Raw genomic sequence first — 16,382 nt, 5'->3', positions numbered from 1 at the left:
AGCGCTGCATAGCGGGCTCTGCCGCCCGGGCCCAGCGCTGCGCTGCTCCCCTAACGCACACACTCTGTTCTGCGTTGCAGGATCTGGTAAAGAGTCACTTGATGTACGCAGTAAGGGAGGAAGTGGAGGTCCTCAAAGAGCAAATCAAAGAGCTGATAGAGAAGAACTCGCAGCTGGAGCAAGAAAACACTCTGCTAAAAACACTTGCCAGCCCAGAGCAGCTTGCCCAGTTCCAAGCACAGCTGCAGACTGGTTCTCCGCCTTCCTCTTCCCAGTCACAAGGGACAGCACAGCAGCCTGCTCAGCCAGCATCACAGGGCTCAGGGCCTTCAGCATAGCTCAAGATGTCATCGCCACCATGATTGCTGGCTTCTGGACTGTCCAGAGCGAGGAGGACTAGCGGGAATCTGCCACAGCCACCCTTCATCCATTTCAATGCACATTGCAATCCAGACTGAAGACTCCATGCCTTGCACACATCAGGAGAGGCTTCTCCCCCTTGTATTACACACTCATCTGTCTCTCTTACCTCCCTTACCCCTTTGGCTTGAAGGAGTCTATGTTCGTAGGTTGGTTGAATAAAATAAACTTCTTCCAGAGAATTAGCACAAGTACACTGTGGACTGGAGCAGCTTCTGCAAATGGCTGAGAAACGAAGCTGCATGCCTGATTTTTTTGTTTGTTTGTTTTTAAATCTTCCACTCATCCAGTGCTACAGCTGATACAAGTGCTTTTCAAACTTGGAAACGTGAAGAAATAGACTGGAGTAAAAAGTGATGGCTCAACCCCCTGTAGTGCATTGGGGTTCCAAAGTGTGGACTGGTGCATAGGATCTAAGAGGACGAGGGAGAAAGGTAATCTCAGTGTTTAACACTTAATTGTCACCTGAAACCTTAAGTGCAAATATTTGCACCGTTTTCTGAACCAGTGGACAGGTGCATAAAGCTGTATTATATATAGAAAACAGGTAGGTGACAATAGAGTTGTTGGGTCATAGGATAATTACCATGAAGGTTATTTGCCTACTGTACATTTGTGTATTTAGTGTAATTACTTTGTAAAATAGAAAACTGTAACTATTTAGGTTGTACAGATTGAAGTTTAGTTGTTTCATTGGCTGATCTGAAGAAGTTTGAAAATTTTTTTTTTATGCTACATAAATAAGAATGCACCTACGCAACTGTTCAGAATTTGGCAAATTAATGCTGTTTGTGTAACTTCTGAAGTTCCCTGGCTGCTGATTATCTTGAAGTAAATCATTGTTCATTGTAGTTTGGTTCAAGATGGGGAAAACCACTCCAAAAATTATCAAGCCCTGCTAGCAAAGTATTACAGAAAAAAAAATGGATTTCCCAGTATGAATTTTTTGCATATGATCTGTATAGTAGTATGCATATGTTTTTGTGCATGTTCTCTACAGTTGTAACACGTCAATGTATTTAACTGTTGCACTTGTCAACTTTCAATAAAGCATACAATGTTGATAAATCACTGTTTGTATAGTGTACTGGTGTTAACCACAGCCACTTTTAAGATGTTGCAATGCAGTTTTACATGGGTGGTGAGGTCAGCTCTTGAAAACAGGCAGATACTGAAGTTAAAGGGAGGAGGAGGGAGTAGGACACTCTTTGACTAAGCAAAATGCTGGGTTTGGTCCAGTCCTATATGGTCAGGACTGTGGGGCCACAGATATCTGTTGTATATAACAATATATGAGTTGTTTCCTAGTGGCAAACTGTGCCCTTGCCTGTGCACTGGTCATCCCATGCTGGCACAGTTCCCACCCTTAACTCGGGGTGACAAAGGCAGTATGCACTGCAGCTATCTCACCAGTATTAATTGTGCCTCCTGAAAAGTGTTGAGAATAATTTCTAGTTTTGTGTAAGTTTGGGAAAAATACTGATTTAGTAATACTGATTAAAATTGGATCTGAGCTTATGAATTTCTAGGTGACTGAGTAGTGAAGGTGTGATCGATACACTGCAACCAGGGGAGCAAAGGAATTAGCAATTTTACAGCAGTGGAAAAGAAATTAATTTGACTTAAAATATAAGGGTTATTTACAAAGGGTTTTTCATAGGGTCATATGACTGCTCACTTGTAATGAAAATCAGGAGATACTATTTTTGTGGAGCTTCTTGTTACTGAGAGTAATCAAGTGTAGCAGGGGAAACTAGAAAGCTGGAGGTTCAAGGTGGGACAGGTCACTCTTGTGTAATTCATAGCTAAATTTTTGCTTTTGGTGCATACTTACCATGTAGCAGTTAAGGCACTGCTTAGCTGAATCACAAGTAGTTGAATTGCCTTTATTGGGATTTCCATATTAAAGTGCTTGTGTGAGTGTATCTTCATGGGAGTGTGAACTTGAATTCATAGCTTGTGTTCTTGAGATTTCAGTGTACAATTTAGGAGCACTCTTAATGAGGAAACACCAGTGAGAAATGCACGGTTTTTCTTTCTAATGGATTAAGCTAAAATTATAAATTGTTGATGGCCTTTGTGGCAGAACAACACTTGAATTATTTGGATCCGACAAAAGGAATGCTAATTTTGGTGCTTTTTAAAGGGCTTAATTGTCTGCAGTTGCCTTTATATTCTGACTATCTCTTCAGTGCTTCCAGGCTGTAACATTGTAAAATTGACTTTTTTTTATATACTTACACAGATCAGCTTTTTCACCCACTTCAGCTATCAAAATTTGCAAAGTTGTTTGTTTTTTTTTTTAATGAAATGGACCTCGGAGTTTATTTCTTTGAAGAACGGCATCGTTGTATTCTAAATTCAAGTTTGGAGTTTTTTAAACTGTTCTTTAAGAAATTATTTGGAAGGCTTCAGGACTTTGGTTAGGCAATACATTAATAATTTTACTATACTGTACTAAACAGTGGGAAATCAATGCTGGCAAATCTGATCATTTATGTACTGAGTAGTTCTAAATTCTTGGAGCTATTTATTAATTACTAACATGAGGCCAAGCAATGTTTTGTTGCTGAGATGATTTTAGCAATAGCTCTGTCAAAGCTGCAGCCTCTTCATGAAACGGATTCAAATTGACTGAAATTGTGCTTGAAATCCAGACAAAGAGTAGATGTTTGTCAGCTATGTTGTAATACTTCTGGAATGAATTGTTTTGATTTTTCCTTTTGTTCTAGAACAAATAATTTTTCAGAGAACTTTAAATCAAATGTTATCAGTGGTCAAGAGTGTTGTCTTTTTTCACCAACATTTTTCTTTTTACAAACTCCGAGATGCTCATGTTTCCATCCACACTGAGTCATATTAAATGTAACCTATCTTTTATATGTCAACCTTTTTATTCTCTGCATATCTCCAATTCAATAACTTGTCAGGCTGTATTCAATCTGTTTGTCATTTAATTTCTTGCTATAAATTAGCTGCACACTGGCTTTATTTTTAACAGCAATACGATAAACTGATCAAAGCAAATTATCACTGAGACCAGATTGCTGGTCTTTTTTTTTTCTTATGGCTTTTTTTTTTTTTAATCCAAAACTTTTTTGGCAAATAATTCTGAGGCAAGTCTAGGCAGTTCAGATTTTGGGGTCTCCATAAATACTTGAAAGTGTTGGCTGTAGGTGGGGGTAGAACTACTTTTTCTCAGAGTAGCTGGTATGGGGTCGTGGGCTGGATTTGTGACCAAAACAGGTAACACAGAGATGTGTTTGATACAGCTGAACAGGGCTGCCACTGAGTCAGGGACTTTTCTGCCTCTCACCCCACCAGAGAGAGGGCTATGGGTGCACAAGGAGCTGGGAGGGGGCACAGCCTGGACAGTTTACCCCAACTGACCAGAGGGATATCCTATAAAATACAATGTTGTGTGCAGTGTATAGAGCTGGTGGAAGAAGGGGAGGAAGTTCAAAATGATGGTGTTTGGCTTCCCAAATCACTGTTACATGTGGTGGAGCCCTGCGTTCCTGGAGATGGCTGAACACCTGCCTGCCCATGGGGAGTGGTGAATAGATTCCTTGTTTGCTTCTCTGTTAAACTGTCTTTGTCTTAACACACGAGTTTTCTCACTTTTCTGATTCTCTCCCCTATTCCACTGTGGGGGAGTAAGGAAGTGACTGTTGTGGAAGGAAATAGAAATAAGAGCAAGTGGCTGTTGTGGCACTTAGCAGCTGCCTGGTTAAACCACAACAGTCCTTTTTGTCACCTGCTGTGGGGCTCAAAGTACCACCAGATGTGATTGGAATGTGCTTGATCGATTTTATCACTAATATTGCTGTTTTGCTATTAATTGACAGGCTCCTGTTTGTCACAGGACTTGCTTGCCTGAGTCTAGTGCTCATTAGTGGCTGCTCAGTGCACTGCTGTGCTGCTTATCTCCTTACTCTGCGGTGCCTGGGAACATTTCGATAACAGCCATGGCGATGTGTCGGGCTGGCAGATAGCCAGAGCTGCTGCTCTGGACAGGCTGGAACTCCAGTGTGAACTTGAGTGGAAGGGCCTGGGATCTGTGGGTGTCCATGTGGGAGCTGGACACCCTGAGGCATCTGTGGCCCTGGATAAGGCCATGCCAGAGCAGGTACATCTCACAGCATCTGTGGCCATGGTTGTGTCTGTGCCACAGCAGCTGGACCTCTGAAGGGATTGTAGGTAGCCCAAGGGTAAGTCCATGAGAATGATTGCTGGAGAAGGCTCACCTTGAAACATCAAGGCTCTACTTGAGGTCATGCAAGACTACCCCAAAGTGTGTGGCTGTGGAGAAGCCCAGGAGAGAGCAAATACACCCCTGGAGGGACTACAGTCATGGGTAAGGCCATACTGGACCAGGTTTACTTTCCAAGGGACTGGCTGTGGGGGAGGCCATGCTGGAGCAGGAACATCTCTGAAGGCATTGTGGCCCATGGAAAAGACCATGCTGAAAACAGTCTACCTCAAAGCATCTGTGGCTGTGGTTAAGTCCATGCCACAGCAGGTAGACCCCTGAAGAGTCTGTGGTTCTTTAGATAAGGCTTCACGTGGAGCAGGGACACTCCTAAAGGACTGTGGAAAAGTCCAAGCCAGAGCAGGACAAGCAGAAGAGTTAACTGCAACTTTAGACCCCATGGTCTGCTCCAAATGAACCAGAGGTGGAGATTGTAATGGAAACATCTTGAAATTGCTGTAATGTAGAATTTGGCTGGTGTGTTATAGGAAGTACCTGCAGCAGAAATCACCCAACCCAGTGGAGGACAAGCCTTACAGGAAGCAGTGCAAGTGCAGCAGTGACCTGACGTGACCTGCCTTTGGTGCCCAGTGACTCCACACAGCACACCACATCTCCTGTCCTGACCAAAGCCAGGGACTAAATGAATGCAAAGGACATTTTGTGGATGTTTGTGGATGCTTGGCAGACATTTCACAGGGGTCATCCATAGACTAAGTAAATGATACTTGTGTGTTATATCAAAGGGTGGTGACAGTGGTGGTGGATAATGAGGATGTACTGGATAGCGTAGGACCTGAGCATGAAGTAAATGGTATTGAATCAGGGATGGAGAATATGCTGGTTTGAGCTGGGATGGAGCTAGGATTCATCATAGGAGCTAGTGTGGGGCTACAGTTTGGTTTTGTGTGGAGAACAGTGTTGACAATGCAGGGATGTGTTTGTTACAGCTGATCAGGGCTGACGCAGACTCAGGGCCCTCTCTGCCTCACACCCCAACAGAGAGAGGGCTGGGAGGGGGACACAGCTGGGACAGCTGACCCCAAAGGGATATCCCAGACCATATGGCATCATGCTCAGCATATAAAGCTGGGGGAAGAAGAAGGAATGTTTGGAATTATGGGGTTTGTCTTCCCAAGTCACCATTACATGTGATGGAGCCCTGCTTTCATGGGGGTGGCTGAACACCTGCCTGCCCATAGGCGGTGATGAATGGATTCCCTGTTGTGCTTTGCTTTGCTTTACCTGTTAAACTGTCTTGATATCAACCCATAAGCCTTCTCACTTCTCCAAATCTCTCCCCCATCCCAGTCAGAGGGGAGTGGGCAAGTGACTGTTGTGGAAGGGAAGAGAAATACTCTTCAATAACATGCCTGGAAACTGTCCAGAGAGCACCCAGACAAAACCCCCCAGCAGCAGGGGAGTAAATGCAGTGCCTTAGAGATGCCTCTCCCTAATTCTTAGGGAATTAATCAATGCCTGGGAGGCAGCTTCCTGTGGTTCAGCTGCAGAAAGAACCCCACAAGGCTATTTGGGAATTACCACCCATGATTTTTTGTAGCTACAAATCTTAATACAAAGAATTTTAAGTATTATTTATTCCTTGCTGGGAGAAATAGCAGCTTGCTGGCTGGAGGCATACTTGTTTATTTAATATGTGCTATTTGCAAAACCTCTCGTTAAGCATCCTGAGCACGTTAGTAACAGGTCACATCTTACAGATGATGCATTATTTGTCACTTTTCTTCTCTCTCTTTAGGATTATGTTTTTTAACTTCCTGGTGAATTTTCTGCTGGAGTAAACCTGAAATAAGTTAGAAATTCAAGGAAATCAACCCAATTCCAACCTTTGCTGTTCAGTGTTACTTCAGATGTTTGAAATTAAATGGAGAATGGTTGCTGGAGGGACCTCCTGAGAAGTCTGGCGTGAACTGAGGCATTTGAAATGTTTGGGGATATTCTGAAAAACTCCTGCCACTGGGCCAGTCCTTTTCCTGCGATGAGTAAGCAGACTCTTCTGACTGCATTAATTTAGTATGTGCTGAGCTAGGTCAACAAATGGTCTGCTTGAGAATCCCAGGCAAGGAGTTTCCAGCAGACACTGGCAACTGCCCTCCTCAACTGGGGTCCAATTTCCAACAGGAGCAAAGCCAAGCTCAACAACAAAGTTAAAAGCCAAACCATGAATAAACTGACTTCCTTACATTGTAAATACATCGGAAAAGGGCAGCAGTTCAAAAGGGAAAATGAGCCAAACTCTGATTATTTTCCTTGAAACTGAATCCCAGGGGGTGATTGTCCATTGAGATGCCCCCAGGAGAGTTGTGCTGGGCCAAGAAGCAAGAGGGTTTGGGTAGGACATGGCCAAGAGGCCTCCAAATTGTTGCACAACAGGAATTTGGGTACAGCGTAACAATCAGCTGAGGAAAGGGAAAACAGTTCTCAAAAACCTTATTCCTGAGCTAAACCAGGTTCTCAGGCCATCTTGAAGCTTAATTTTGATTCTTCAGCTGCCTCGGGTGGGGGTGGCTTTTCAGTGATGTGTATGTGGTAATACACACTGGATGTGGCTCAAGCCATCATGAGAAAGTAGCTACAAGCAAAAAAAAATAAAAAGGGTCATAAATCTCCAATTTATAGTCTTGTAGTTTGGGTGCACTGAGAGGTCTGTTAAAGTTCTCCCTCTTTGGAGCTCTAAAGGCACTGTAAAATGAGGAGAGGTTCTGATCTGTCAAGTGTAAGCTCAGAGCAAATCCACCTTAATCTTGGAAGTAACAAAAGGGGAGTGAATAAAACCTTTCAGCCTTAAAACCAAAGTCAAGAAGAACAAACCTCAATGGCCTTCAGAATGGAAAGCAGATGAAGTTGTTCATCAGGGAGTACTGGAAGCCATGGAGATGAGCTTATTTGTGTATTATTTAAATTATGGTTAGCTGCTTTCCAGTCCAGCATGCACCAGGATCTCTAGGATTTGGAAGCTGGGTATCTGTGCTGAGGTTTCAGATCTCTTGCCCCACACCCCCCAGAAAAAAAAAAATCTTGTTAAAAAAAATCTGCCTGCATTATGCTCTCTGTGGAGGCTGCTGTAAATGGCCACTCTTCCTTCCATTAGTTTTATTACTGAGAACCTCCCCGTTCTGCCTTTGCTCCTGCTTTAATTGAAGCTTTGCTAGCAGATAGCCATCAGAAAAGACATCTGCAAATCAATTAGATCTGTACTTAAACTCCTGATCTCTGTGAAACCGGCCACTGCCAGAGCAGAGTGCCCTCCATGGGCTCACTTGGGGCTGCAGCCTGCCGTGCTTTGCACTTCATCCCCCTCCTGGCCTGCCAGCCCCACTTACAGGTGCTGGAAATGAGGATCCATTCCTCACAGGAGGCTTGTAGGAGCTCATTTCCCCTTCCTTGCATAGCCGGAGAGAAGCTGGAAACTTGGCGCCACTGGGGAGCCGTGAAACCTGCTTTATAATGTACTGAGAGTAGTTACTTCTCTACTCTGCAGAATAGAATCTTTCTGCCATGGGAGGTAGGGTGTTAAGAAGTTCCAAAGGTGCTCCAGGGGTAACTTATTGCATCTTTTGCATAGACATGAAAGCATGATAAATTTATAGGAATGTCCATACTAAAAGAAGTTGGGCTTTTTCACTGACTTAATTCAGTCTCTGGTGCTGTAAGTGGCACTGCTTGCACTGACCCTATGAGGTGACTGAGGTGAGGACCAAATATCTGGGCAGGCCAGACCACTGAAACTCTGCAAGGAACAGTTCTTTGGAAATATTTCCATGACCCTAGAGGTAAATGTTTGTCTCTAAGTGATGTCAGGCTGGTCCCTGACATGAACCACAACCTTGTTTATAAATACTCCAGGAGGATGTTACAGAGTGCCTCAGTGGTCTTGCTTAAAGCATTTGTAAGAACTGATTATAAAGACTTGCAAAATCACAAGTGAAAGAAGCCAGAAGGGCTTCTTTGTTGAAAAGATATAGTAGATGAAAACCCCAGATCTGAAGAGAAATGAAAAGTGAAGGTGAGCATGAAGAGTGGATTTGGTTTGCAGCTCACTGCAAGCTCCCCTGCCTTCAGGGAGAAGTGGCCCCCAGTTTGTAGAGGGGACAACCAAATACTTACCTGGGATGGGAGAAAATCAAATGCAGCTGAGTGAAGCATTTCAAATGCATTATCAGAATAATGCAGCTGAGTGAAGCAGCTGGGTTGGAGTGCTGTACCTGTCTGTGCCCCTGAGTACAGGGCTTAGCAAAGCCTTGGTGAGAAGCCTGCAGCCATGGACTTTCTCCATCTGCCTTTCACAATATTGTTGCTCTTAGTTTATTTTTAATAAATCAAGTGAAATCTTACAGGGGAAGGAATTAGTCTAACGGGGGACCCTTTCTGTTTTAAAGTGTTGACAGTGAGGAGGTTTGGGGCTACTTTTCTGCTGGAGCATCCTCAAAGCCTGCAGTGTTTTAGCTTGCTCCTGGACAATCTGGGTTTTGGCAGAACACATGTATGTGCCTAGACCCCCCAGGCCATACATTCTGACCCTGCTGTTTCAGGAGGGGGAAGGCCTGTAAGGTAGGTGATACAGGAGCTTTCAGCTGGCCACTGCCCCCCACCCCTCCCTCAAGGAGCTCCTCCTGAGGGTTATGCCCCCAGCCACTGGTGAAGCACATGGGGCAAGGAGAGGGCTGCACCTCTGCACCCTATAGCCCAGAGGAAAAAACTTCCACTTTCCATGGATTTTCTAATTCCATCTCAGCATTGCTACTCATAGGCAATCTGGAGGTAAAATTAACTTGTACCACAATTCTCTTTGCATTTCACCACACTGCTTCAGTGGCAAGCACCCCTTTATTTAAAAAAGTTTTCTTTTGGGGTTGTGAAAGTACAGGTATCAGTTGTTAGAAATTTAGAGAGGAAAAAAGACTTGTATCAATGCTAAAAAACTAATGTAAATATAAAACACTCTGTAGAAGGCCACAGCAGTTCTGCACACAGTGGTGTACATCCCAGGGGGAAGGAAGAATCCTTCCAGCAAAGCCTGGCAGTTCATGGCTGTTCCAGCCATGGAATCTAGGGAATTTAATTTCCAGTCTAGGCAAAGGTTGAAATGAAAACACATACACTCTTTTGAGATATCGTATATGAAAACTCTCAGACATTAATTTTCTTTTCAGAAAAAGAGAAAAGCAAACTTTATTTTTGGTCTAAATTTTCACAAAACTCCATTTCTATATTTACTTCAAAGTTTGCCAATGAAGCTACTTGGCAACATCAGTACAGAGAAAGGATATATCACCCATCATCTATGTTAGAAGTAAACCCAGGATAAACCTTCAGTATTTCTAACTTCTGATGACCTTATCATAATGCCAGATAGATTTGATGTTCCCATTAAAATGTGAGTTCCTGAAATAATGCTGCTCCTGTGAGATTTGTACATTCTATTAAGAATGAGTCAGCTTCTAGCCTTGGGTTTCTGGGTAAAAGAGCTGAAAATATCAACGAGCTGCAATACACCAAGCTAGAAATCAGAAAAGAAAAGAAAATTCCAAAATTGTCTTTTTAAGATTAAATTACATATTTGGCCTGAAATTTTGGATAGTTTGACAGCTCTGAAATTGTGCTGCACCAAACTTGTTCTTGTGCTGTGACAGTGACACAATTTGCCTTTGATGCCCTGATCCTGCAACAAATTAATTAAGGGTTTGGGGTTAAACAAACACAGGATCAATCTTTTGTTTCATGAAGTGGGACTGAATTTTTTCCTCGATGTGTGACAGTTTTGTGATATTTAAGCATATGCTGGATTTTTAACCTTAAATACCATTTGTCTCTTTCCCTCCCAAGGAACATTTTGTATTCAGTGTGTTTTATCTGGTGACTCATATTATCTGCAAATAATCAAGCTGAAATACTAATTGCTTTTGAAGAGGGAATAAAGGATGACATTGTTCTGGATCATCAAAAACAATTCAATCTGTTCCTCAAGGCAGGAATAAAGGTTGCAGCCTTGTATACAAAAATGGGGAAGGCAAGGGGCCACTCTCTTTCAGCTGCGCAGATGGGTGAGGAGAAACAGTGTTTAGATTGGGGTTATAGAATGCTACAGCTCTACTGAGCCTCTGAAAAGTAGCATTTAGTTCAGATGCAGTGGTGTTCATTCACCCACCCCAAAAGAATCTGGAGGGCTTTCATTATAGCTCTGCAGCCTGGGCAGTGTTTGGCACCAGCTGCTTTGTAGAAGATTGCTTCCCTGGAGCTGGAGCCCAGGTACCAGGGCTAATGCTCTTCGGTGCCCAGGGACACAGCCAGCAGTGCTTTCTCAGTGGCCCCAACAGTGGGCGCAGGACCATAGATCCACAACTCTCCAACAACAGGTTTCCTAAAGCTTAGGTTGTGTTTTGAAGGGTCAGGAGAAAGCACTGACTTTTCTGTTTCCCAGAAATTGCTGACTAAGTTAATGAGACTGAAAAATAGCAACAGCCATTTCCAGCAAAAATAACCAGCAGCAGTAATGGTCCCATCTCCAGTCTACCACATCCGAACTTCATCAGGAGCATAGCAAAGCACAGGAGAGTTGTTTGAAAAACTGGAATCACACAATAATAGCATTGCTTCTGCTTGGTTGGCAATGCCCAAGCCAAACCTCTAGCCTCCCAGGCTCTGGATTTAAGGGCCTGGAGGGGAAGCCATATGAAGAGCAGCTGAAGTCTCTTGGTCTATTCTGCCTGGAGGAGACTGAGGGGAGACCTTGTGGTCTCCAAGTTCCTTGTGAGGGGAAAAGCAGGGGCAGGCACTGATCTCTTCTCTGTGGTAACCAGTGACAGGATCTGAGGGAATGGCCTGAAGTTGTGCCAGGGGATGTTCAGGCTGGACATTAGGAAAAGCTTCTTCACCCAGAGGGTGGTTGGGCACTGGAACAGCTCCCCAGAGAAGTGGTCACAGCACCAAGCCTGACAGAGCTCAAGAAGCTTTTCCACAATGCTCTCAGGCACATGGTATGGTTCTTGGGGATGATGTTGAGCAGGGCTGGGAGTTGGACTCAGTGATCCCTGGGGGTCCCTTCCAACTCAGCATATTTTGTGATTCTGTGAGTAATGATTTATTGCACATTAAAGTGCTTACTGCTGGGTTGAAATGACATATGTACACAATCCTATGGCTTTTGGTTTTGAACAACTTGCTTTTAAAAGATGAGAGGCTGATCTAAGGCTTAATTGTTTCTTGAGCAGCCTTTGTTCCACTGATGCTGGAAAATCATTTTCCGGGCTGTGACACATGCTGACCTGAAGCATCAGGGGATGAAAACAGACCCAAACATGAAGTGACCTGTGCTTGGTGCCTGTTTGTGCTGCACATTCTGACACAGAACCCCAGTGTGCAGCGGCCTGGGCTGTGCTCAGACATGCTCCATGTGCTGACGCCGCAGCAGCGTGTGGTTGTGTTGGACAAACAACTCGCTGAGCCCCCAGACTGGTGCTGCCTTGGGTCTCTGCCTGGCCTTGGGTGGTGTGATACCAGCCCTTCAACCCCAGACCGGTTCAAATGCATGCTTGAAATGCAGTTATTTGGGAAGCCAAGGACTTTTTTCTAGCAGGATTGGATGCTGTGCTTCTGATGGCACATGCCTGGGATGGGAGGTGATGACCTGCACCACCAGAACAGCAAATGTGGGTAAGGATACAAGATCATGCTTGGGAAAACCTCAGACTTGTTATCTCCTGGCCTGGGATTCATCACATGATTGCAGGGACAAAGTAGCACAGATGTAGAATGACTGAACCTTTAAGGGACCTGGGGAGGTCATGTGCTCCAACTTCTCACTCAGAGCTGGGCTAATCTCAGCATGAGGACAGATCACTCAGGACTGTGTCCACCTGAGTTTTGGAAACCTCCAAGGACAAAAAATCCGCAGCCTTTCTGGGGAATCTCTTCCAATGTTGTTTGTTTTTTTTTCCTAATATCCAATCAGACTTTTCTTTGATGCAACTTTTGTCTTGGCCCATGAAGTTTCTCACTTCATTTGTGGTAAATAATTTGCAAGTTGCAGATGAGGAGGAGTTCCCATCTTTTCCCACTGGTGAGACCTTGTGCATGCTGCTTCCCTTCTGCTACCAGTTATCCTGGGCTGCAGACACCTCCTCCAGCTGCCGTGTCCATCAGAGATAACCAGCCCTTCCTCGGCTGTGACTGTCCCCATGGAAAGCTGGAATAACTTCTGCTGACAAAGCAGGAGAAAAGCTGTTTTTAGGGAGAGGATGAGAGGCTGTTTGACTTTACCTGCTCCACCTGCAGCTCCCTGTTCAGGGGCTGCACACTCACACCCAGCCTGTCTGTGGTGTCCATGTGGTTGGCATAGGTGACTATGGAAGAGCTCATCTTCTCTTCAGAATGCAAACTAAGATAGAAATTACAATGTGCATTGTTTTGTTTGCTTGTTTGTCCTTCCAGTGTGTAGCTGCAGTATTTATGTTATTGGAAAGCCATGGGCTTTCTGTAGAATCATCCTGCATCCCAGGAGAAAAGGCAAACGTATGGGGGGCTGGTCAGAGCAGTGCATTTGAGAAATATGGATGAAATAATCCTCAAGCAATTAACTTATTTAGGAATGACAAAAGAGCTAGCAGGTGATTCCTTTGTTCTCTGACAGGGACGATAATATTTTGCCTATAAATAGGCTTTTTTTAAAAAGCTTTTTAAGTTGAATCCATCAGAATTTTTTCAATTAAGTGTTTTTGACAGAAGACATTGATCATAATTAAAATAACTAAAAAAATTAGCCAATTATGCTACAAAAAGGTCATAAATCCATAGAGGGAAAATATAATAGGGATGCTTTCAATTCATAAGTTGTTAATTTTAAAAAAATCTGGAATTTCACAGTGATATTTTTAAAGTTATATGTTCTGTAGGGTTTTCTAACATCATGGCTGACATGTCATGAAATCATCACGGCGCATAATACCATCTTATCATTTCTAGCTCAGAGTGTTGCCTGTTTGTTGTAGTGAAACAGTTTGGCACCTGATCAAAGTGTCTCCTGCCTGTCTTGTAAAAAAAATAATGTCAAACTTCCATTACAACACAGACAGGAGACACTTTGATCTAGAAAAGAAAGTATGTTAGTGTTTACTAAGTGGCAGATGGTTTTAATAGTTTTAAAATGAAACAGAATAAAAAAATAAAAAGGTTTTCCTATAAAATATGCAGGACAAATGAAATGCCATGAAATCATATGAAAAAAGCCCTAAACCAGAGATAAAAAAGCAGGAAAGAGCATTTCTTAAGAGAAAATGACTTTTTTTGGTAAGGGTATTTTCCTTTGTCATTTGCTTTTGACCAGGCTGGGTTTGCCAGGCACTGAGTCTGCCCTGCACTCTGCTGCTGGGATGTGGGCATGGAGCTGGCAGGGCTGTGAGGCTGGAAATGCCTGACTTGTTTAAAAAGAGAGATGAGGTTGACCCATGTGACAAGGATGACTCCTGCATTGTTGCCATTGGCTCGTTTAATGTCCAAGGAAAATTCCAGATCAGCAAATATGCCTATTCTTGGCAAATATGTTTCTTAAACAAAAATAAAACCCTGAAGAGCTGCCCAATCTGGAGCATTAACTTGAGACAGTTATCTGTGGCACTTGGGGATCTGGTCCAGGAAACAGCATGCTGAGCTCCACGTCTGACTCCAGCTATTTGGGAACAGGGTGCCAGTGTCACACTGTATGTGTAAGCATATAACAATAACCACTATTATTATTATTATTATTATTATTATTATTATTATTATTATTATTATTATTATTATTATTATTTTTATTCCTCCAGCATTAAACAGAATCATATGATAGTGTGCACACAGTGAACAGCATCCAGAAATAAATAGACACACAAAATGCTTCCTGGTGAGAGCAGAGGGAAGTCAGACCAGCTTCAGGCTGGTTCACCAATATGGTTTAAATCAAGACAAAGCAAAAATGTGTTTTTTTCTGGCAGGTCCTTGTAGTTAGGTAGGTTTGTAGAAGCCCAGTGAGGGTTCCTATTCCCCTCTGATAACTCATCCTACCCTGCTTTAACTGTTATCCAATAACGTGAAACCTTCACTGCTGATTGCAGTATCATTTAGGTTGGAAAAGGTCATCTAGTCCAACTGTAGAGCACCAGCTGAGCTTGCAGCTGCCAGCAGCACGGCTGGCTGGTGGTGGGACATCCCTCTGGTGTCCTGCCACAGGCTTCCAGCTGCACAGGCATCTGCCAAATGGAAGAGCAGCTGACTGCTGGCCTTCCTGCCTCAGACTGTGGCAAGTCCTCAGAAGACATGAGATGGCCAGAAATGTGTGTTGCATTTGTGCCATCAGAACTGGGGGTGTCCAAGCCCGAGGCACAGCTGTGACATGGAATGGCTCTGCTTCCTGCCTGTCCCTGAGGGCCTGCCTGAGCCTGCAGTCCTCCTGTGCGGTGCTAAGGGCATCTACCTGCCTTGCCTGTCTGCAGGATGGAGCCAGCACACCTTGCAGTGTGTCCTGAGAACTTTTCACCCTGACATTCCTTATATGTGGCTCTGTCGGGTGCCAGCAGCTTTCTCCTCTGGTGTTCATACTAATCTCTACGTGCATGTGGAAAGCAAGGCCATGGCACACGAAGGGTTACTGCAGGAGGAAGCACAGGAAAGAGGAAAGACAGATTTCAAGCCTCAAGTCAGCCAAAAAGCTGAAATTGTAGGAAGCTGCACTGAAAAGATGAAAAAAAATAAAGAAAAGAAAGGGAGATTTGAATGGATCCAAGCCTGCTGAGCGGTATAAAGGAGAAAAACAGTGCGGGCATGAAACTCTTCCAGCTGCTTTCCACAGACCTGGCACAGCAAATTTGTCCCAGGAAGTAGAGCAGAGAAAGAGAGTGAAATGGGCCAGGGCAAAGAGGGCACATGGAGGGATGCTTGCTACCTCAGCAAGGCCAGAGCACTGAGCTCACCTCTGCAGGCGGGCCTGTGACCAGAGCCAGATTTTGGGTGCCCTTGGAGAGGCACAGCAGGGATGTGCATGGGGCAGGATGGGGAAATGTCCCCTGGGACTGGCAAAAGCAATTGTGTCAGCTCTGCCCCAAGCCGTCAGGGTGAAGCAGGGAGGAGAGCGAGCACTGGCTGCTTGCTCTGCCTCCTGCAAGGCCTGTCAATGGCTGCCTTCATGCTGCTACAGGTGAATCGGGGGAACACAAAAAAAAAAAAAAAAAAAAAAAAAAAAAAAAAAAAAAAAAAAAGAAAAGAGAAAAGCCACACAGTGTAGGAGATGAGGTAGGTATGAAGAAGATGCCTTTCAGGTGTGACACGCCGTGTCAAGAGTTCCCACGGAGGAAGGTTACCACTCATGGCTGGTGGGAAGGCAATACCACCACGTCCTGCAATCAACCAGCCCTGCGAGTGACTGAAATGTTAATGGTTAATGACTCAAAACAATGGCCCATTTGTGGAGGCGGCAGGGTGCTTTGCACCCCCCGAGGGGGAGGAGGTGAGTTTTTGGGTGTGTGATGGCAAACCTCTGGGCTGCATAAGCCAGAGGGGCTGAACAATCACCACCCGAGGCTACAAACGGGCTTTGAGGCTGATAAGAGGCAGATCCTCTTATCAGAGGTGGGATGGTGCTTTTCATCATGCCAACTGCCCTCCCTTACATAAGTCACTCAGTTGTAAAGCTCCCCCCACAGCTCCACCTGGGAAAGGT

General features: G+C 44.2%; 1 protein-coding gene across 4 annotated transcripts in view; it reads left to right on the top strand.

Moving 5' to 3' along the window:
- TSC22D1 (TSC22 domain family member 1) overlaps nt 1-1,489 on the top strand; it is an 89,433-nt gene extending 87,944 nt beyond the window's left edge. For all 4 annotated transcript variants that reach the window (XM_005420754.3, XM_005420755.2, XM_031056790.1 and 1 more), the window contains exon 3: nt 81-1,489. In XM_005420754.3, the coding sequence (XP_005420811.2) occupies nt 81-338 (258 nt within the window). In that variant the 3' untranslated portion in view covers nt 339-1,489. The remainder of the gene's footprint in view (nt 1-80) is intronic.
- Nucleotides 1,490-16,382: the final 14,893 nt, after the last annotated feature.

This window comes from Geospiza fortis, unplaced genomic scaffold (genome assembly GCF_000277835.1).
Source record: "Geospiza fortis unplaced genomic scaffold, GeoFor_1.0 scaffold194, whole genome shotgun sequence".
Classification (NCBI taxonomy): Eukaryota; Metazoa; Chordata; class Aves; order Passeriformes; family Thraupidae; genus Geospiza; species Geospiza fortis.
This window is presented reverse-complemented; position numbering and strand designations above follow the sequence as displayed.